The following is a 21,695-nucleotide window of genomic DNA, read 5'->3' as shown; positions in this document are numbered from 1 at the left end:
AGAAGGGCCCAAGCTGCAGCCAAGGGGCTCTGATGACCTGGCTCTGCCCTGGCCCTGCCCTGTGCTGCCCTCAGGGAGGCAGATCCCATCCCTGTACAAGGCCTGGCATCACCCCTAGTGGCTGCTGGCTCTGAGTGTGTCTGGGACCTGCATGCAGGGCTGTGTGCCCACAGTCATGGGCGTGTCACGCTGTTTATTCCTCCTTCCCTGCTGGCCAGAGGACCCAGTCTATGCCTCACCCACCCACCCACCCTGGTGACAGCCACCACCTCTCCCGGCAGGAGCTGGGCTCATTCTTCTAGCCGAGCTGACTTACTGTGCCTCTGAGAGGTCACGCTGACAGTTGTATTTATGCGACGGGTGCTGGGAGATGGAGCACAGCCTGCAGGTACTGTGCTGGCTGCTGGCTTTGCTGGGCTGTGGCTTCCCTGGCTGTCATAGCAGGCTGGGCCCTGTGGTGCTCTTTCCCCTTGAGGTGCACCCATGTCCCCCAGTGTGGCCCTGGTCCAGCCTGGTGTGGCTGTACCCAGCACTGACCCTTCCTCTCTGGGGCTCTCCCCCGGGTCAGCGAGCTTTGGGGGTGCCACCCATTGAGTTGTGTCTTCAAGCTCAAGCCCCTCACAGGTGCAGGGGTGAGGGGGCCGGCTGAGTTGGCCTTAGCAGGCTGGCATGGGTCAGGCCAGGAGGAGGTCCTGAACGGCACTGGGTGCCGCGCCGCACACGGAGTGCCCAGCATTGCAGCCTCCTGGCCTGCGCCCGCCACTGTGGTGCACCTGGGTCTGAGTGCCACAGACTTGGCTTGTTATTGCCCATGAAAAACAAACTTGCTGGGTGGCCAAGGAGCAAGTGAGGAAAAGCATGGCCTTGTTATTGCAGCTGCCAAGCCCCCACCGTCCCCACCCACTCCCCTGGGGCTACGGGAGCGCTCTCTGCACGCTGGGCCTCGGACCCCTGGACCCTGCCCTCAGTCTCCCTCTGGATCAGGCATCAGGCACACGCGCCACTTGCACGCATGGAACGTCAAACCAGGCTGTGCTGGGTTTTCGCTCTGCCCAAGTGGGTGGTCAGCATCCTGATTCCTAGACACCATGGCTGCAAGTGGAGGCTCGGCTACTGGTCTTGAGGCTGGCGTCATCCCCACGCCTGCCTCGGTGTCCCAGGCACTTGGGAGCAGTGGGGAGGCTTCTCGCTCCCTGCCTGCTGGTGCACCAGCTTGCTCCCTGCCTTCTCTGGGCCCCAGCGCTCCCTGCGGTGAGATGGGCTTGTGCTGGCCCCACGAGACGGGGGTGAGCTGGCCTGTTCTCAGGGCCTGAAGGGTCTGAGAGCTGGGACCACAGGGACTGGCGTGACGAGGACTCCATGCCCTTCCCTTCCCTTCCCATCAGGCTCTGGGACGCCCACAGTCGTGGTTCTGCTGGGCCTGGCAGGAAGCAGGGCAGCCTGGGCCAGAGCCCCACACCCTGCAGGGAGGGAGCTGGCTGCTTCCGGCCGGCCTTGGATTAATGGCTTTTAATTTAGAATTTAATCAATGCAGCTTCTCTCCAGAGAGCTGGATGTTCCAGTCTGGGAGTGAGTCGGATGATCTGTGAGTGGGGTGGGCAGGGGGCCCATGGTGGCCTCCCCAGGCCTCCATGCCAGCCCCACCCTGACCTTGCTCTGCTTTGCCTGCAGTCGGTGGGCATCCTGGTCATGGAGGACTGCAACGTGCACTCCGCCGCCAGCATCCTGGCCTCGGTGAAGGAGCAGGAGGCGCGCTTCGAGCGACTGACACGGGCACTGGAGCAGGAGCGGCGCCATGTGGCCTTGCAGCTGGAGCGCGCCCAGCAGCCTGGTGTGGGCAGTGGGCAGCCCGTACCGATGGCCTGGCAACAGCTGGTCCTGCAGGTAAGGGCCAATAACTCAGGAAGTGTGAAAATGTCCAAGTGGGGAAACAAGAGCCCTGGTGGACCACAAGCCAGCGTGCAGTGGCTTATTGCCAAACCTCCTGGGGCCTCTAGGGAGGGGGCCCAAGGGGGTCAGAAGTCCCGCTTGAGTGTGTAGGGCACCATGTGTTGAGTGGGCAGAAAACAGCCGGACCCTCAGAATAGCAGCCTTCACTCAGGTGAGCCTGTTCTGGGAAGCTGTGTGGTCAGCCTGGCGACACTATGGGTGCTGCTAGCCACGGGGTCCTTCATCACATACATCAGTGGGTGAGCCCCAGGGGAGGGCTTGAGCAAGGCCCTGGGCTCTGCCTGCAGCTCAGAGGGTGACTTGGGGGCCTCAGTTTCCATGGGCCATTGCCCTCAGCCTGGGCTTGAGCCTCTGTGCAGCCCCAGGAGGTGTGGAGGCCTGTTGGCCCTGTGGCCAGGCTGTGAGAACTCTAAAGCTGGGGTGACTCAGGAGTCAGACCACCTGGCTTCCTCCTACCACGTACCATGCCTGGCACCTCACCTGCAGGTGGGCAGCCAGAGGCCACTTCTGGAGTGGTGGGAGCAGAAAAAGAAATGTGGGAGACCTGGAGTTCGGTGGTGTCATGTCGGTCCCTGTTACTGACTGAGGACCCAGGCAAGGCGCAGGTGGGTGGAGCTGCCCTAGGAGCTGGGAGGAGGGAAGGGCCTTGGATTGGGGTCTGCCCTGCATGCCCCTCACTGTTGCCACTGTCTTTCCAAACCCCCGGCTGCTGAGGTGGGTCAGTCCACAGAGGCCGGGACTGAGGCAGGGTAGGTATGGGTGCAGTGGCCACCCCTACCTCCTGGACCTCAGGCACTCCAGAGGGTGAGGCCTGCACCCACAAACTTGGCGGGGGGGAGTGGAACAGCCCAGAGGGCCACATGGGGACAGTGGCAGCCAGTGACCCCCAGGGCCACCCCTCAGATGCCAGGCACTCTATCCTTCCCAGGCCGGAAGGGCTATAGCCTCTACCCCGGAGGGCATGGCTGAGGATCAATGTCCCCACCAAGGGTCAACGCCCTTGTGGGAAGATGTTTCCATAGCCTGGAGCTGCCCTGGCCTCCTGAGAGCTGGGGACTGAAGACCTCGGGCCAGCACACTTCCCTACCCACCACCCCTCCCACCCAAAGCCCTCCCCGCCTGCCCTTGGTTTTCTGTTCTCAGGGCAGTGGCTGAACTGGCAGGGCTGTTGGGCACTCGGGGAGGTGGGGCCACATCCTGCTGATCAGGCCTGGCAGCATTGATGCCAAACCTGATACCCACGTTCATCTCTGCAGGAGCTGCCTAGTGACCTACCTGCTGAGCCCCCGGGCTGCCTGGAGCTGCTGACACTCAGTGTTTTAGCTGGGGTCCGGTGTGCAAATCTTGGGGACCAGTGGCAAGGCAGGGAGCTAGGCCTAGGCAGTCGAGGGGCTGGGCTCCTGCTGCTGTGGGCCCCAGGCTGTCCCACGGTCCTGGCCGCCTGCCCTTCGTCCTCCGGGAGGAAGGGTCCTTCCTCAAAGGCCCCTGACCGGAGCAAGACTGGCTCTCACCCAGTGTGCATGTGGGGGCACCTTTAGGGACCTGGTCATCCTCAGGCTAGGCCAAGATGGTTGTGTGGCTGGGGCACTAGCAGCTGGTAATTTTGGGAGAAGACAGAAATAGCCCAAATGTAAGCATTCAGGTCAAGTTCCCTGAGGGCAGTGGTCCAGGCCTCTTGCCCCAGGTGGCTCCACTAGGGCAGCCGTGGATGGAAGACACAAGGGGCCAGTGGTCAGGGCAACTCACCCCTATGCAGGTGGGGAAACTGAGGCTCGACAGGCATGTAGTGGACACCCAGAGTGGTTGAGCTTGCTGGCTGCATGGCCAATGTATGTGGCATGTTGTGGAGGAAGAGCAGCCCCAGGGGTGACTTGGTTTTCTGGCCAGGCCCCCGGCCCTGCTCCTGACTGACCCGCTGAACCTCCTTGGGCCAGCCTCACCTCTGTTCATCTCAGAGCCTGGTCTGCTTGCTCGTGATGGGAGAGCCACTGGCTTTCCACTGTGGGTGATGACCCAGGACAGCCCCAGCCCTTCCCCAGAATCCGTTTCCCTCCAAGAGACAGGCTCTCCAGGGTGGCTGCCCCTGTACATCAGGCTGCTGGGGGTGGGGTGCACCTGGCTGAAGGAGCCCTGATTAACGGGCTGCTCTGACCCCCCCACCCAGGGTGGAGAGACCCTGGGCCTCTGTGTCTTGATGGGAAGAACCCAAGGCAAAGCGGGTCAGTACAGGGCTGCTTGCTGCGTCCTGCTGGGCTCTGCAGGGACACTTACTGAGGTGGGGGCGTGTTAGGGGTGGGCAAGGTCCTGGGGCTGATCTGGGAGGCCAGCAGCACCCACATGGAGGGCTGGCAGAGGCTGTGGGAGCCGAGGGAGGGGGCCATCTGTCTCATCGGCCCCATCTCACAGCAAGGAGAAACCGAGTCGCAGCCGGGATGGGTATCTTGTGCCAGTGAGGGTGGCCTTGCGCTCTGCCCACAGCCACACCGGCAGCTGTTCTGCCAGAACTGCCCCGCTGCCCTGCAGGGTAAGGGGCGTGTGAGCTCTGCCCCTGGACGCTAACCGACGCCTGGGAAGGAGTGCTTGGCCAGGGTCACTCGGCGGGAAAATGTGACCCCAGCAGGGAGGCGCGGGGGAGGGACGCGGAGCACAGGCCCGCTGCGGGGACTGAGGGCGACCCCCGCCCCGCCCCGGCTGCAGGGCCCCGCCCCCTAGGCCGCCGCCCCGCCCCGCCTGGGCGCGGCCCCGCCCGATTGGCTGCTCGCCGTGACCGCCGCCAGATCCGCCCCCGCGGGGAGCGGGTCTGCGGAGCCCCGGCGGCCGAGGCGCCGGAGCCGAACCCGGTCCGTCCGCCGCCTTCCCTCCGGCCCGCGCCCCCGCCCCACCGGGAGCCCGGCCCGATGCCAGCCGAACTCAGACAGGTTGGAGGGTACTTGGTCCCGGGCGAGAGGGCCGCGTCCCAGGGGCCCGGCGGCGGAGGGCGGGGCACCGGCCTTCCCGGGAGGACCCGCTTTTGTTCCACGGAGCCGCCGGCCGGAGGCAGCTATTGTCCGCGCTCCGGGCGGGCGCGTTCGACCCCGGGGCCGGGCAGGGCGGGGGAGTGAGCGGGGCGGGGTCGTGGGGGGTCTCCGGGCGGGCGCGGGCAGCGGGGCCGGGACCTGTCTGGGCGCACCGCCGCCGCCCCCGGCCAGCAACCAGGACAGGTGCCTGGGGCGGGGGTGGTGGGTGAAGGCCCTTCCGAGCAGCCCCGCCGGTGCAGGAGGGAGGCCGAGTCTGCAGAGGGCAGCCCGGCTGGGCCTCCTATTCCCTGGGCATTCGCCGGGCCCCCCCTCCCCTATCCCAGCGCGGGCTCCGCCTCTGGGGACCTGCGAAGGAGCTTCCGGAGCTTTAATGGAAGCCCCGTCTGCCTGGCAGTGCACGTGAGGGGAGGGGTGGGTGACAGCCCTGTTCACGTGCAGAGGTGGGAGAGCGTCTCCTGGGAATACCCGGGCGCAGCCAGCCTCCCAGTACGGGGTTGGGGGGTGCACAGCTCGCACTCTTGCTCGGGTTGGGGAGGCGGGGTGCAGTGACAGGCAGGGAGACTGAGGCCGAGTGGAGGAGGAGCGACCCCCAGCTCCTTGTGGTGGGAAGTAGGTCTCTCCACACCTGCCTGCTGGGTATCCCTGGTGTGACCCCTAGGGTCTGGCCACTGCCTGCCTCAGAGATGGAGGGGCCAGTCAGGGAAGCCCGGAGGTCTGGGGCCCCCGTGTGCCTGATGGACACGGGCAGGGCTTGGGGAAGCTGGGCTGGGTGACAGCCAGCCCTCTTAGCTCCCATAAGCCTGCTCTCCTCGTCTTCGTCTTCTGGGCACCCACTGCCCCACGACCTCTCAGCCCCCCAACGTGGGGCTGCACGCTAGCAGGTGGGCTTCTGCTCCAGAGGGCTGAGCTCCCTGTCATCCACCAGGGTCGGCAGAGGCTGTGGCAGCCAGGGGAGGGGGACGTCTGTCTCTTGATAGGGGATTCCGTCTGGGCTGGCCATTCTGGGTGGGGACGGCTCTCATCCCTCCACTCTGCGTTTCATTCATCCAGCGGCAGCCATCTGTACCCTGGGTGCTTGGACCGGGGCTTGTCGGAGCCAGGCGTGGGATCCCATGTGCTCATTTATCAGGCACCAGGGGTGAGGCTGGTTCACACCTCTGGGCCCTGGTTCGGTCCCGCCGTCCCCGCTACAGTTTGGCCTGTTTCTTCTGTCCCTTCCCTCTGCCATTCCCACACGCATCCCAGAGGCTGTTGTGGGCCTTTGCCCAGGTGCCAGCCCTCTGTGTGTTGGTTCACACATGACTTCTCTATTCCCCACATTCCTTAAATCTACCACAAAGGTGGGAATGGCAGTGTCCTGCTTTTTCTGTGGCCTGGACTCCCTGGCTACTCCCCGTTTCCGGATGAGGAAGCTGAGGCCCTGGGGTGTGACAGTCCCAGGGCTCTCTCACTGGGCTCAGCTCTGTGCCCCTGGGGATCCTCTTGAGAGCAACAACAGGTGGTTGGGCCCACTTTCTGAGGTACTGGCCACTCCAGCCCAGGCCCAGAGTCCTGCGCCAGGGCCGTCCAAGTTCAAGGGAGCTCACGGGAAACCCCAGGCCTGACAGCAGCTCCTCTCAGCCAGGCCCAGGGCCTTGGACCAGGTGGACCATGGGTGGGAGTGCCATAGGATGGGATTGGGTCCTGGGGGTAGATAATGGGAGGTTGGACAGTGGCCCCAGCGAGTGGCAAGGATAAGGTCAGGGCTGGGAAGGGTGACGGGAGATAGTTGACAGGACTTGGCAGGATTTGGGGTGTAGGAAGGGCTGGGGGTGGTGTGCCAGGCTAATGTACATGTCTGGAGTACAGGAGGAGGTGGAGTTAGGGGTCCCTGCGGGTGAGCCAGCCTGGGTGGGTGGATATGGACACGGGGTCCTAGAATAGGGTTTTGAGGCCAGATGAGGATGCAGGCACCCTGGGTCAGCGACCTGTTTTGAAGGCCTGTTGGTTGTCAGGCCACAATTCCACATCCCCACCCCAGAGATGTTACAGAGGCCAGAGCCCCAGATTGACCTTGGCCCTCTCCCAATCTGAGGCTCGTTTCTTCCATCCAGCTCCGAGATACACATAGGGGACACCCGAGTGGGTGGTTGAGGGAATGGAGACCTGGGTGGAAGACTGGAGGTGGCAATGGGTGTGTGTGCACACATGCGAGACCTACGGGCACGGTGGGCAGTGTGCACTGGTGACATTAGGAAGCATGTAAACTGATGTGCTTAGGCCTGTGGGCCAGGCTGCGTGTTCACACAAGTGCACGTGTCCCTGCTGGGGTACCAGGTACCTGTACATGTATGTGTCCAGGATCCCTGTCTGCCTGTGTGTGCCCAGGCATGTGTAACAGGGGCCAGGCCTTCTCATGATCACCAGCTGACTCATGCTTCTGCCTGCCTGCCCGCCCGGGTGAAGTCATCACCCATTTTTAGCTCCTTGAGGTCATTTGCCAGCAAGGGCCCTTGGGGCCTGGGGATCTGGCTGCCAGGCTGCCCATGCTGGGTGTAGGTGGGCAACGCTGTGGGACTACCAGGTCTTGGGAATCCTGGCACTCCTCGACCCCCATTTTCTCACTTCCCGACTGCGTTGTGTCAGACCCAAACCACAGGCAGGAGTGAGAATAAGTGGGCCTCAGGATGCATCCCCTTCTACACCCCCACCCCCAGTGCCTACCCAGGGAGTAGGGGCTCTCCTCTGAGTGTGTTAATGTATGCAAATGTATGGAAGCCTACTGAGGGCTGAATCCCTCTGGCAGTGCCCTGGCCAGCGTCCTGGCCCCCTCATGTCAGTCTTGCTCCTGGCCCCTCCCCAACACTTGCCACCACCAGGGCGTGGCCCCAGGCCCCTCTGTCTGGCCCCCCAGGGTCCTGCCGAGAGCTTAGTGCCTGCCAAATACAGACGGGGCAGCCGAGGTCCCAGCAGTGACAGGGTGTCCCTGAACCTTGTGTGCTGGAATCGTCTTGGCTCCCCATCGCCTTCAGAGAAGAGCCAGAGCCACCCCAATGGCTGGGTCCCTAACAGGCATTCCACCTGCATCCCGAGACTGAGAGGGTGCCGGCCAAGGCTACAACCCGAGTGGCTGAAAAGCATCATAAATCCTTTGTGTGGGTGCCTGAAAGTCCCCAGTTAGCAGTTTGTGAAGTTCTGGGTGAATACCGTTCCCTCTGTCACCTGTTTCCCTTTTATAAACTCATATATCGTCCACCCAGGCTCCCCTTCTGTGATCTCTTCTGGTGTCACTAGAGCCCAAGGGGTGCACCTGCCCTAACATGTTGGTGCAGGTGTCTTCCTGGAGCCCAGAACCTCAACACTCGTGCAGAAAGTGGGGGTCAAGCATTCCTCCAGGTCAGGACTCCAACCTGTGGAGACTCCACACCATTAACACTTCTTGAAGGAGGCAGGCCCTGAGGGCGGCTCTCGACCCCTGGCCTAGCACACCTCCCAGGCTCAGGGACTGAGTAGAATAGGACTCTGATGCCAGGCAGATGCTTCTGTGAGCTGTTGGCCTTTCTGGCTTTCAGCTCAGAGTTCATGCAGGCCTCGGGGGCCTGAGGCCCAGGTGGGAGACCTGTTCCACAGAGCATGGGGCCTGGTGTCCTGCTGCTGACCCATCCCTGGCCACCCAGGAGTGTGCTTCTCCCCTCACCCGCCCACCACAGCTTGGGTTTCCGCCTCCACCCGTCCTGGCAAGATGCTGATCCTAGATACAGCACAGGGCAGAGGACCCATGTGGGCAGAGGCCCAAGGGTAGACATAACTCTCAGGTCCCTGTGCCACTCAGCACAGTAGGGGTCTGGTCCAGCTCAGCTGGGAGCCAGCTTATCCTCTGTGAGCCTCGGTTTCCATTGGCAAGTCTGGCCAGGTGGCGTGTAGGCCTTAGAAGGGCCTCTCTCTGGAGCCATCTTGCCTGAAATTCCACCAAGGTTACCTGCAGCATTGATGGCCAGGCGGGCAGCAGGTGGTCACGAGCTGAGGGTAAGGGCTGGGGGGACGGGTGGGGGTATGGGAAGAGGCTCTCAGGGTCAGGGTTCCTGTCAGATCAAGTGGGACCCTGAGCCTGAATCTACCATCTCTGGGCTCTGATCTGACACCCCGGGTCTCAGTGGAGGGGCACTAGGCCAAGCAAGGTAGAGTCAGGCTGTGCCCACTCAATACCCCAGGAGTGTCCAGGCCAGAAGAGTGAGGGTAATTTGGTGCTTGAGTGCACAGGGCATTCTGGGAACTGGGTATTTCTGTCCTGCACGGGTGTCTAGCTGGCCTTGGGGACAGCGGGAGCCTGGGTGTGGCCACAGAGTTGGTGAGCATTGCCAAAACTGCCACCCCAAGGCCTCTGCACTCAAGGTTTCTGGGCTGGGGCAGAAGGAGGCTCAGGACACCAGGAGGGCCACCCAGGGGTAGCAAGTGATGTCAGGAGAGCAGGTCCCATCCGGCCTCCTTGGGCCCTAAGGAGCCTGCCACAGCCAGGCCTTAGTTCCAAACTAAGGGCTGCCCAAGGCTGCACTGCTGGGGGCCAGCGTGGGGGCCAGCTCCTGGGGCTCCCGGGGTGAGGTCAGCCCCTTGGTGTTCAGGTGGGAGCATGCTGCTGCCCTCACCAGCAGGAGCTGAAATGGGCCCTGGGTTGCTGGGCTCTGGGGCAGGGAAGGAGGCACTCTGCCGAGCACTGCACCCCAAGCAAGGTGAGCAGTGGGCCTGTCCCCCCGCCAGGAGCAGAGCCCGGGAAGCCAGGCCTCGCTGGCCACGATGCCAGAGGCCCCCGAGGTACTGGAGGAGACAGTGACGGTGGAGGAGGACCCTGGCACGCCCACCTCCCATGTGTCCATCGTAACATCGGAAGATGGCACTACCCGGCGCACTGAGACCAAGGTACGGCCAGGCCCAGGAGGTGCGTGACTGGGCCGTGCAACCACAGCCATTACCATGTCTGCAGTGTGGGCACAAGTCCCAGCCTCCCGGGCCACCCGTTGTTCAGATAGAAGACTGAGGCCAGGGCTGTGACCAAGCCTCAGGCTGCTCAGCCCACCAACCACCCACTTAACCCACCAGGTCACCAAGACTGTGAAGACAGTAACCACTAGAACAGTGCGCCAGGTGCCCGTAGGCCCAGACGGCCTACCCCTGTTGGATGGCGGCCCACCGCTAGGCCCCTTCACTGACTGCCCCCTGGACCGGCGCTTCTTGCTGAGAGGGGGCGGCCCGGCAGCCACACTCTCCCGAGCCTACCTCAGCAGTGGGGGCAGCTTTCCCGATGGCGCTGAGCCCCGTGACGTTCCCAGCTACGGCAGCCTGTCCCGTGGGTTGGGCATACGGCCCCCACGTGGTGGCCCAGGCTCCGGCGATGGCTGCTTCACGTTGCCTGGCCGGCGAGAAGCCTTCCCCTCTGTCCCTGAGCCTGTGACGCTAGCTGGCCGCTCCCAGCCTGAGCGCTTCCAGGCAGAGCCATATGGCTTGGAGGATGACACCCGCAGCCTGGCCGCTGATGACGACGGTGGCCCGGAGCTGGAGCCTGAATACGGCACTGCCACGCAGAGGAGGCCTGACTGTGGGCGGGGCCATCGTGCCAGGTGAACAGCTGCATCCTGCCGCCGCCAGGAAGCCTGCCTTCCACTCCCCGACCGCAGGGTACCCCACAGGAAGTCTAGCCTCTGGGGCTAAGTTAGCCACACACATATTAGTTTGAATTGGCGTCAGCTTGTGTCCAGGACGGCAGCAAGGGCTCTGAGATATGGAAGTTGCACTGGGCACCTTCCCTGCGGGTCAGGGGCATGAGAACCTGGTGGCAGTGCCACCCGTCTGCTGCCCTGTTTCACCTGGGTGGCCATGCAGATGAGCCCAAGAGGCTCAGGGCGTTTCTCTGAGCAGGGACCCCAGCCTTGCTCAGTAGCCAGAACCTCGGCCCCCGGCCCTTTCTGCCACAGCCTGTGGGCCTGCCCCCTGCTAGCCTCAGTTTCTCTGTCTCCTGAGCTGGGTTATGCTGTGTGACACTGGGTGAGACACCTGGCCCCTCCTGGCCCCAATCCCTTCTCTAGGACGTGGGTTTGATGGGGACAACCCACAGGGGCCTCTTGCACCCTGGGGGACTGGCGGCCTAAACGCCCCTCAGATGGTCCCCAGGATAACTGTGCTCAGACTCTCCTGCCCCGCTGACCCTGGCACAAGCCAGAGATGGGCCTTGTGGGAAGGGGGGTCCCCCAGTGGACAGTGTTCTACAGAAATGTGTTCAGTCCAGTCTGGGACCAGGGAACTCCGCCTGGTGGTGAGTGAGTGAGTTCCCCACCTGGGAGGGTGCATGCCCTAATGACCACTGGTTGGCACTGGGCTTTGTCACCAGCTCTGAGGCAGTTCTTGCTGGGTTGGGAGTGACTCTCAGCACCTACACAGTGCTGGGGCGGAGTACCAGTGTTCTAGGCCTGGCCCCACCCTCCCTGGGTGCACGGTTCTGTGGGGACGGTGTGACAGGTTAGGGCTGGCAGCTACCGAGGTGCTCATGCACCCTGTCCCCTGCACAGGGCCTATGAGGATGCAGCAGATGATGGCGGGGAGCTGATGGAGGAGCGGCCCCCCTTCCTGGCTACGGCAGCCCCTCTGGCCCAGCCGGAACGGGGCAGCCTGGGCAGCCTGGACCGGGTGGTGCGGCGCTCACCCTCTGTGGACAGCACCCGCAAGGAGCCACGCTGGCGGGACCCCGAGCTGCCGGAGGTTCTGGCCATGCTGCGGCACCCCGTGGACCCCGTGAAGGCCAACGCGGCTGCCTACCTGCAGCACCTCTGCTTCGAGAACGAGGGCATCAAGCGTCGTGTGCGGCAGCTGCGGGGGCTGCCTCTGCTCGTGGCTCTGCTGGACCACCCAAGGGCAGAGGTGCGGCGCCGGGCCTGCGGGGCCCTGCGGAACCTGTCCTATGGCCGAGACGCTGACAACAAGGCCGCCATCCGGGACTGCGGCGGGGTGTCTGCCCTGGTGCGCCTGCTGCGCGCCGCCCGGGACAGCGAGGTCCGAGAGCTCGTCACAGGTGAGTGGCACCTGAAGCCCCAGGCAGGAGAGCAGAGTGTGGCCGGGGAAGTGCGCATGGGGTCAGGAGTCCGTGCTGCTGGGGGCAGGTGTCAGGCGGGCATGCTGTGACGGGTCTCTGGTCCCTCTGCCTCCAGCCTGTGGGGCTGGCACTGGGCTCCTCAGGCAGGCCCTGACCCCATATGCCCCCAAGTCCCCACGACAGCTGCAGGTTCAGTCTTCCTGGTCCCACCCCAACAGGGCAGTAGTGAGGATGGTGCCCGTGGGACTCAGAGGGCCCCTGGAGTGGTAGTCTCCCCAACTCACGTGGCCGGGAAGGGGTGGGGAGGCAAACGCACTTGCCATGTCCAGCCCCAGGCTCCCTGCCAGCTCCCCACCAGGCCCTCTGGGGCTCCCTAAAGCTGGGAGCCACAACGTCTCACCTGGGCCAGGGCAGGTGGGCAGGACCTCTCACAGCTCCTGTCACTTCCCACCTTCTGGTCTGAGCTGGGACATGACAGAGGGTGGGGGCAGGTCCTGCGTGGGGCCACATGGGGAAGTAGGGAGGGCAGTGCCCATGGTCAGCACTGGCTGGTCGATGGCGCCCTGCAGGCACCCTCTGGAACCTGTCGTCCTACGAGCCCCTGAAGATGGTCATCATTGACCATGGCCTGCAGACGCTGACCCACGAGGTCATCGTGCCCCACTCGGGCTGGGAGCGCGAGCCCAATGAGGACTCTAAGCCACGGGATGCCGAGTGGACGACAGTCTTCAAGAATACGTCTGGTTGCTTGAGGTGTGGGCGGGGCCGGGCGGGGGCGCGCCCCATGCTGTGGCCTACGGCTGCTGCTGGTCCCGAAGCAGGAGCCGGGCACTCCGGCCTGCATGCGGACTTGGGGAGAGCCGTGTCCTTGTGCCCAGACATGGAAGACAACTAGCTGCCCAAGTCTTAGGAACTGGCAAGCCCTGTCACAGTTCCTGCTGAGTCCTGAGAGTGGGGTCTGGTGGGGCTGTGGTCACCTGCAAGGGTGGCCTTAGGACCAGGTCTGCCACCCTCTTGGGCAGCACCCCATGGCCCCAGCCTTGCCCAGCTCCGAATTGCTCTCCTGTCATCGTGACAGCCAGGGGCTGAGGAGCTAGGACCCTCGCCTCCAGCTGCCCTCCTCCCCACCTCCTGGGAGGCCCTAGGGACCCCACCGGCTGTCCTGGGTCCCCATGGCCTGCCTGTCGGTCAGGATGTGCCCCTGTGGTTCTACTGCGCACTTCCTTCAGAGGAGGCTCAGAACTGCTTATGTGCAGATTAGGTCTCTAGACCCACTTCTGTTCATTTATAGATTAGCTGGGAGTCAGGGACAGCCCCCCAGCCCCTGCTGCCACCCTGTGCATGCCAGGGAAGATGCCCTCCTGGCGTCTCAGTGTTCAGGCACCGGTGCTCCATGTTCACTGTGCTCCAGTCTGGTGTCGTCTGCCGTGGCCCTAACAGAATGGCATCAGAGCCTGTTTGCAGACGGAAACAAGACCTCAAGGCCGGGGAGGGGCCAGGGGAGTTCCTGTGGGGGCCAGGGGTCACAGGGCTTGCTCTTGGCTACCCAGGAACGTGAGCTCTGATGGTGCAGAGGCCCGGCGGAGGCTCCGGGAGTGTGAAGGGCTGGTGGATGCACTGCTGCACGCCCTGCAGTCAGCTGTGGGCAGGAAGGACACGGATAACAAGGTGGGCGGGGCGGCGGGGCCAGCAGGTCCCAGACAGGGTCAGTCTGGTAAGCTTCCTACAGAGTCAGGGAGACAAGCAGGAGCGGGGCCTGGCAGGACACGGGGGAACGAGCACGCGGGCCGGGGCAGCACTCTGGGCATGTGAAGTGGGCGTCGTGTCCCACCCTTCTTGCCCATGTGGGCCCCTAGCTTAGGCCTCCCTGTGAATGTCCCCAGTCGCTTCCGTGCACGATGGCTGCGGCGCCAGTTTTCATTAATCCCAGGGGGGTGGGCATGCCTTGCACCCACCTGGCCCTGCCCCACAGCTCTGCTCTCCCCCCAGTCGGTGGAGAACTGCGTGTGCATCATGCGGAACCTGTCCTACCATGTGCACAAGGAGGTGCCTGGGGCCGACAGGTACCAGGACGCCGAGCCTGGGCCCCCCGGCAGTGCTCTTGGCTCCCAGCGCCGGAGGCGGGATGACGCCGGCTGTTTCGGTGGCAAGAAGGCCAAAGGTGTGTGGGTGGACTCGGGTACCACTCTCAGAAACCCTCTGAGCTCTCCCGTATCCACGCAGCCAAGGAGGCCAGAGGCCCCCCGATCCGCTCAGGAAGAAAGCAGGGAGCCAAGGAGGGTGCTTTGCCAGGGGTGCCCAGCGCACGGGTCGCCTTCCCTCCTCTGCGCTGTGGGTCTCCAGGGCCTCCAGGAGGGGGTCTGCGTGCCTCTCTGCTAGTGCCCGGACCCAGTCCCTCAGCTCCAGGAAGGGTTCTGTGGGCCCAGGTGTGGAAAGTGCCAGAGGTGATGTCACCTGCTGAGGACCCTTAGAGGCCCTGAGGGCAGCACCCTACCCCTCCTCCATACCGTTCCCACTGGCTTTTGCCTGGCCCAGGTCCCGGGCACCTGTGTCCGCTGACGCCTGCCGTATGGAGTCCGTGCCTCCCCTGCCCGCCCCACTCGTGTGGGCCTGTTTGGACCCCAGGTTTTCCCTTCCCTGCCCCACTTGTGGATGCTCAGCTCTCAAAAGTAATTGGGGTGAGATTCCAAGGTCCACCTGCTTAACCCAGGGTATGCAGTGGGAAGCTGAGGCCTCCTGGGAGGGCTGGAGGGTGCTGCCCGCTCAGGCTCATCTCCTCTCTCCCGTGCTTCCTCCGGCTGCCTAGAGGAGTGGTTCCATCAAGGTGAGTCCGTTTGTCCTGACATTCGGGCCTGGCAGCCAGGTGCAGTGGGCGCATTGCTAGTCATCTCCATGACAGCTGCAGGGTGTTCCAGCCTCAGGGCCCTTTCCCACCCCCAGTCCCTTCTCTGAGCAGCCATCTCCATGGCAACTGTGGACATGACAAAGGCAGGAATGTCTGCCCTGGACTGGTTGGGAGGCCAAGGGGTTGTCCGTCTGTCATCTCAGACTCAGCTGCCTAGGCAGGGCTGGGCCGGAGGTGGGGCGAGCCCAGGGTGGGCAGGGCCCAGGTGTGCCTGTTCCTGGGGCACCAGGGAGCAGAGTGTGCCCTTCCGATGGGATGAGGTGATGTGTAGCTCAGACTGACCACACAGAGGTCCTGTGACGCCGGGCAGGCAGGGGGCCCCATATCATCTGAACTCATCTCTGCTGCCTTCCAAAGGAGAAGCCCCCCCCTGAGACGGGGGGCTGGCTGAGAGGTAGTGGGCTCGCCCAGGGAGGTGTGCAGGCTGAGGCTGACAGGTGTTACATGGAGCTGCTATCCTGGCTCAGCCCGCAGGTGGGTCTCTCCTGGCTAGCAGAGCCGGGAACCAGCTCCTGCCTCCTTGTGCAACCAGGCCTGTCCTGGCTCTGCCAGCCCTCGCCTTCCCTGCCCACACCTGTCTCCACCCAGTCTGGGCTACTGGTACTTGGCAGCTGCAAAGAGGGCTTTGGAGAAACCTCCTTAGCTCCCAGCACCTGATGGTGGATGCGTCCTGGGTGCTGGGGGCACGGCCGGGAGGTCCCAGGCCCCACTGCCACCACTGCCCTCCTCTGGGCTGGCCTGCCTGCCAAAATGCAGAACAGAGTTCTACTTCCTGGGCTTCTAGGTGTCCAGTCCTGGGTGTGGGGGTGTATTTTGGGTTCCCAGCCTTCTTGACATGCATCTGCTGCCTGCAGGGCCCGCCTCACCTCCCATTGCTCTTCTGTTTCAGGGAAGAAGGACAGTGAGATGGACCGGAACTTTGACACGCTGGACCTGCCCAAACGCGCCGAGGCCGCCAAAGGTGAGCAGGCAGGGGTGGAGTCCAGGCCCAGGCCCAGGCCCATCCAGGTAGTGAGGCTTTGTGTCACCAAGCATGCCTGAAGGGCCTTGGGGATCCATTGGGGAAACTGAGGTCTCCAGGTGTGGGGCTCTCCGGAGGAGAGCTCAGTCCCTGGGCACCCGCTGAGGGGTCGGAAAGAGGGTCAGTGCAGTCGGTTACTTAGGCAACACGGGAGGACAGAGGCACAGAGAGGCCACACATCTGCCAAGATGCAGCATGGGCGAGACCGGCAGGGTTTGGAGTATGGCCTCAGTGAGGGGCAGGGGCCAGCTGCGCCTCCAGGGTCGGCCAAAGAACCCAGGGTCACTTGAGAGGGTTTGGGACCTGGGAGGGGACAGCCAGATCCGGTGCAGAGGCAGGCTGGAGCCCCGGGTCCACCCTTATCTGCGGGTGTCCTGCTGCGCACCGGCACTGTTCTGTGCTCTGGGAATCCGCCTGAGTGGCAGTGGGAGGGCCTAGCCACAGCGGGTCTGCAGGGCGCATCAGAGGCAGGACAGCCCTATGCGGACACCTGCGGGGGAGGGGGAGTACCGTAAGGGGGGAGCATGCTGGGAGCATCTGGGCAACAGGAATCCAGTGAGGCTGGCAGGGAGGGAGTGTGGGGCACGGGGCTGGGGGATGAAACGTGGGGTGGGGGTTGGGGAGGGAGCTTTTGTCTGGGCACAGGCAGATGCCGAAGGCTTGGCCCCTCATCTCAGGAGCCCACAGTGTAATTCTGCTGTCAAGCCAGGGCCTCAGCTCCAGGCAGGGAGGGTGGACTATTGCCAGGGCGTTTGAGTCCTGTTGCTAGGGGCTCGGCCCTGTTTGTACAGCCCCACCTCCTGTGCCGCAGCCCTCCCTACTCCAGTTTGCCTGCCAGGCAGACCCAGTCCCGGTGCTTTGGCAGTCCAAACCCTTGGCTTCCGCACTGAGCCTCTGTTCCTCTGTGACATGGGAGCGCTTTCCCTCCTCGGCGACCGGAAGGAGTGAAGACCTTGATGTTAAACAGCCAGGGAGGGGGAGGATGGGGTAGGGACCCGTGACTGGGCTGCGGTGCCCTGTGCCCAGGCTTTGAGCTGCTGTACCAGCCCGAGGTTGTCCGTCTGTACCTCTCCCTCCTCACCGAGAGCCGGAACTTCAACACCCTGGAGGCGGCTGCCGGGGCCTTACAGAACCTCAGCGCTGGCACCTGGGTGGTGAGTCAAATGGCAGGGGGGCAGGGTACAGAGGAGGGGTCGCAGGCGTCCCCTCGATGCCTGCCCTGCCTTTGCCCAGGCTGGGGGGACACAGCACCTCCCCGAGGTCCAAGAGGTCAGAGCGCAGTGCGCCCTGGCGGTGGGCTTTGGGAGGCTTCTCCGAGGTGCGGCAAAGCCGCCAGTGGAGGGCTTTGGGAGGGAAGACGTCCAGCCGGAAGGAGCGGCCTGGGCTTAGGTGGGAGTGTCCGGCGAGTGCAGCCCGCCCGCGCTGAGCACGCGGCCTGCCTCGCTGCTGCAGTGGGCCACGTACATCCGCGCCACGGTACGCAAGGAGCGGGGGCTGCCGGTGCTCGTGGAGTTGCTGCGGTCCGAGACCGACAAGGTGGTGCGTGCCGTCGCCATCGCCCTGCGCAACCTCTCGCTGGACCGTCGCAATAAGGACCTCATCGGTGAGGACGCCGGCGGGGCCGAGCTGGGCCGCGGAACGGGGCGGGCTCGGGGGGCTTCAGGGTCCCGTCCCCCGCCGCCGTCACTGCGCCCCCGCGGCAGTAACTTGGGTGTTCCTGAACTTGTCCGGAGGCCTAGCCCGAGTACCGGGACCCTAGAGGCGTGTCCTAACACCCCACCCTGCCCCTCAGTGTCCTAACACCCCACCCTGCCCCTCAGGGAGCTATGCCATGGCGGAGCTGGTGCGGAATGTGCGCAGTGCACAGGCACCGGCGCGACCCGAGATCCGCCTGGAGGAGGACACGGTGGTGGCCGTGCTCAACACCATCCACGAGATCGTGTCCGACAGCCTGGACAACGCGCGCTCGCTTCTGCAGGCTCGTGGCGTTCCTGCGCTCGTGGCGCTCGGCGCCTCCAGGTGGGTGGGGGCGCGGCAGGGCGGGGCGGGGCCCGCGGCGGGGCGGGGGACGCTGACCCGGGCCCGCCCCGGCCTGGCTGCAGCCAATCGGTGCGCGAGGCGAAGGCCGCGTCCCACGTGCTGCAGACCGTGTGGAGTTACAGGGAGCTGCGCGGGGCCCTGCAGAAGGAAGGCTGGACCAAGGCGCGTTTCCAGGTACGGCCTGTGCAGCCCCCTCCTGGCCTTCCCTCGTCCACGTGGCCAGGCTGGGTCCTTCGCTGGAGCGGCCCTGACCGCCCCGTCTGTTTTTAACCCCAATCCCAGTCGGCTGCTACTATTGCCAAGGGGCCCAAGGGAGCACCGAGTCCCAGAGGCTTTGACGACAGCACCTTGCCACTGGTGGACAAAAGCCTTGGTGAGTACAGGGCAGAGGGTGTGGGGACCCGTCCTTGAGGGTCTAAGGCGGCTCTTCCACACTGGGAGCCCCAGGACGGGAGAGGGATGGAGGAGGGAGGCAGGCCTTCTTCCAGGAGGAGCCCCTGGGTGGGGGCCCTTTTCCGGGCTCGCAGCCTCCCGGACTCTCTCCACCCCTGGTGTCCACACTGGCATCGAACTAGAGGTGCTCGTGCCTAGCAGAACAGTGCAAAGGCGTAACAGGATATCCGGGGTCGCGGAGGCCAGCCGTACCCTGGCTTGTCTGCCCCACTGCTGCTCGAAGCCAGCTGCCCGCTCATGCCTTGCAGATGGGGAGAACCCGGGCAGCCAGGATGTGATCCCCATGGAGGCACTTGGCCCAGGTGAGTGTGGGCAGGGCCAGGGAGGGAGGTGGGCCATGGGATTTTGCTGTTTGCTGCTGTGAGGGCCTTCAAGAAGGTGCTGCTTGGAAAAAAGAGACCTGGTTTAGGGATACTCAGGGATGAGGGCAAGGCAGCCAGGGAGGGTCAGTGCCCAGCTTGGTCCTCGTCCGCCAGTGAAGAAGTGAAACTAGAGGTTCTGCGCTGCCATGCAGAGCAAATGAGAGTTACAGGTCTGTGCCACAGTGAGGTGGGGTTGGTGAGAATTGGTGGCGGGAGGGCAGGGGGTGCAGGAGACTTGGCCCAGGCCTCCAGGATGGTGCTTGTGGGGCAGGGAGGTTCTCTCCAGATGCACCGTGTCCCAGAAGACCCCTGCATTTGGGCTGAGACCTTCTCAGGTGGTGCCTGGCCCTGAGTTCCCTGCATGCCCCACTCCACAGACGGATACTCCACTGTGGGCCGGAGGGAGCGGAGGACGCAAGGCAGCGACCCTGCAGGGGAGGCCTCGGAGAAGGAACCACTGAAAGTGAGTGGTTGTGGGCAGGTGTCCAGGGAGGCGGCACATGTGGGGGCCGTCTAAAAAGGGGCCCAGGCCAGAGTAGATTTTGGCTGGGCCTGTGGTCCTCCTGGGGTGGGGCTAACTTCCCAGGGCAGCTGGGTTTGGAGACCAAGCCCAGGGAGCAGCCCCTCTGCCTTGCAACCCTCACGTCAGGGTCAGTCTGGGTGCACGTGGTTCAAAGCTCACACCTGCTGGGAAGGAGAGGACATAGGACAGAGGGTGCTACCTGCACAATGCACAGGGCCAGGGGTGTCAGTGTATCAGCACCCCTGTCTGCATGTGGGTGGCTATGGGCCCACCTCCAGGGCAGCACCTGCCACCTGCTCTGCGCCAGTCCCCTGGCTTTGTGCACTGGCATCTGTGTGTCCACGTGTCACTTTGCATCTGTGTGAGCCACACTAGCCCGGCTCCCCTTGCCCTCAGCCCTCCCCACCTGTCAGCTCTAACTTGCTCTGTTCTGCCTCTAACTCCCCCTGCCCACCACCCACCTGCTGCAGCCCGCCCCCTGCAGGAAGGCTCCTCCTCCCGGGCCCAGCAGGCCCGCAGTCAGGCTGGTGGACGCCGTGGGGGACACCAAGCCTCAGCCCGTTGACTCCTGGGTCTAGCTTGCATGCCTGGTACGTTCTCTCGTCTGGTTCTTCGCCCAATCACTTCCCACCCAACTCGGCGGGGGCTTCTTGCTAATCTCCATTGGCTGCACGCTCTGCACTGCTCAGACGCTCCCCGGCAGATCCTGGCCTCGCGCTCCATGGCCTGAATGCCCATCCTAGGGAAGGACAGGCCAGGGTCTGAGGGGCAGGGTCCTCTCTGCGCCTGCAGCTCCAGCTCAGGCATTTGCTATCAGGGCCCAGGGATGGGACCAGCGCAGGTATCATCCCCCAGCACCTTCCGGTGCCCTAAAGCACAGGGCTCCCCCAAGGACCAGCAAGTGGGGATCGGCCCTGGTGCCCAGGCCCTGGGGTCAGCCTGTACTGCCCACAGCAGCCACCTTTGTCCATACCTCCATCCGCTTGGCCTGCCCTGCTCAGCCCTCCCCTCTCCTCTCCCTCCTCAGGGCCCAAGCCCAGCCATTTGTTCTTAGGGATCTGATCGTGGGAAGGAGGAACTAGGGCTGGCCTGCGCAGACCTGCCATGGAGCTTGGGGGTCCCCTGGCGGCGGGGGTTGGCAGCTCCTCTCGCCTGGAACCTGGACCAGACGTTCTGGACGTGCCTCCCTTCCCGGCTCCTGGCTGCCTCCCTCCCAGTCCCCTAGGCTGAAGTTCAGTTCGCTGTTGACTGACATGGTGCTGTGTGTGCGTGAGAATGCCAGTGGAGCTGCCAGGGCAGGGCCCAGGGAGGCGGCAGAGAGGGCACCTGGCTTTGCTGAGGGCCAGCGGAACAGGCATGTGCCCCTGTGCGTGCAGTGCCCCAGGCTTGTGGGGCGGGTGTGTCCTGGGGGCTCGTGGCCGGGCAGGGATGGGGTGCAAGGAAGGTATTGGACTCCAGCGGGTGGAAAGGATTCCCTTGGGTGCTGAGGCCCACCCTGCACGGCAGGCGGCCCAGGGCTGGGGGGCCGCTGCAAGGGGACCGGCCCACACAGAGGTGCTCTGGAGGCAGCGAGAGGGGCTCAGGCTGTGCTTGCCCCGTCCTGCCCTTGGGTGCATGAGTGGGCGCCTCCCTGAGCGACTGTGGCCCGGGGCCTTGGCCGCCGCGGTCTGCCGGGGCCTGAGGAATGCCTCCAAGACTTTCAGCAGCAGCGGGGCACTGCTGTCAGTGCCTGCTGTTTGTGACTTAAAAACAAGAAAAACACTGACAAAAAGCATTAAAAACAAAACCAAAATAAGACTGTATTGGTAAACACCGAAATTTTTGTAAGAAAATTTAAAAATTAAAAAAAGCAACAAAGGAGTTTCTTACCTTCCACGACTCAGATCTCGCACCGCGCACTGCCGGCTCTGCTGGCCAGGTGGAGAGCGGGCGGAGGTGGCCTCCGGGTGTGTGCTGCTGTGCACGGCAGGAGCTCACTCCAGGCCCCACGGGTGCTTCCCCAGGCTCGCTGTGGTCCCCGTACACACACAGCGGTGGGCTTGCCCCTGGGTGGTTAGCTGGGCCCTGAGTCCCAAGGTGAGGTCCTGGCCAGAGGGCCGACCCTTCAGGGGCCTTGGGCCAGCTGTGAGTTCAGGTGGGTGCAGACCAGCTCTGCCTTGTCACTCACCAGCCGGGCAGCCTGCAGAGGTGCCCTAGCTGGTCTGACTCTACTCTTTTCCATGAAGAGGCTACTGGGGTCGGGGAAGGTGCTTCTACACGGGCCCCAAGGGGCTGGGTGCCAGACACCATGCCCAGCACTGCTGCAGGGCCCTGGACCCACCAGTGCTTGCTGGTCAGATGGGCACAAAGGCTGGCATACAGCCATCC

At 64.0% G+C, this 21,695-nt stretch overlaps 1 protein-coding gene across 26 annotated transcripts in view; it reads left to right on the top strand.

The window, feature by feature from the left end:
- Positions 1-21,695, top strand: part of ARVCF (ARVCF delta catenin family member) — a 45,694-nt gene that overhangs the window by 21,152 nt on the left and 2,847 nt on the right. The window contains exons 1-18 of one of the 26 annotated variants that reach the window (XM_036993574.2): positions 1,672-1,884; positions 9,702-9,860; positions 10,041-10,558; positions 11,504-12,003; positions 12,594-12,777; positions 13,575-13,692; positions 14,014-14,185; positions 14,831-14,848; positions 15,819-15,890; positions 16,977-17,104; positions 17,403-17,553; positions 17,771-17,969; positions 18,053-18,164; positions 18,273-18,363; positions 18,692-18,745; positions 19,183-19,268; positions 19,799-19,918; positions 20,356-20,548. In XM_036993574.2, coding sequence (XP_036849469.2) covers positions 1,690-1,884; positions 9,702-9,860; positions 10,041-10,558; positions 11,504-12,003; positions 12,594-12,777; positions 13,575-13,692; positions 14,014-14,185; positions 14,831-14,848; positions 15,819-15,890; positions 16,977-17,104; positions 17,403-17,553; positions 17,771-17,969; positions 18,053-18,164; positions 18,273-18,363; positions 18,692-18,745; positions 19,183-19,268; positions 19,799-19,906 — 2,865 coding nt within the window. In that variant the 5' untranslated portion in view covers positions 1,672-1,689 and the 3' untranslated portion in view covers positions 19,907-19,918; positions 20,356-20,548. Of the gene's footprint in view, positions 1-1,671; positions 1,885-2,436; positions 2,556-4,679; positions 4,869-6,017; positions 6,106-9,701; positions 9,861-10,040; positions 10,559-11,503; positions 12,004-12,593; positions 12,778-13,574; positions 13,693-14,013; positions 14,186-14,830; positions 14,849-15,818; positions 15,891-16,976; positions 17,105-17,402; positions 17,554-17,770; positions 17,970-18,052; positions 18,165-18,272; positions 18,364-18,565; positions 18,746-19,182; positions 19,269-19,798; positions 19,919-20,355; positions 21,189-21,695 lie in introns of those variants that run through there. The other 25 variants (XM_073223718.1, XM_073223724.1, XM_073223727.1 and 22 more) reach the window with 25 other exon arrangements.

Source organism: Manis javanica, chromosome 15 (genome assembly GCF_040802235.1).
Source record: "Manis javanica isolate MJ-LG chromosome 15, MJ_LKY, whole genome shotgun sequence".
NCBI classification, from domain to species: Eukaryota; Metazoa; Chordata; class Mammalia; order Pholidota; family Manidae; genus Manis; species Manis javanica.
This window is presented reverse-complemented; position numbering and strand designations above follow the sequence as displayed.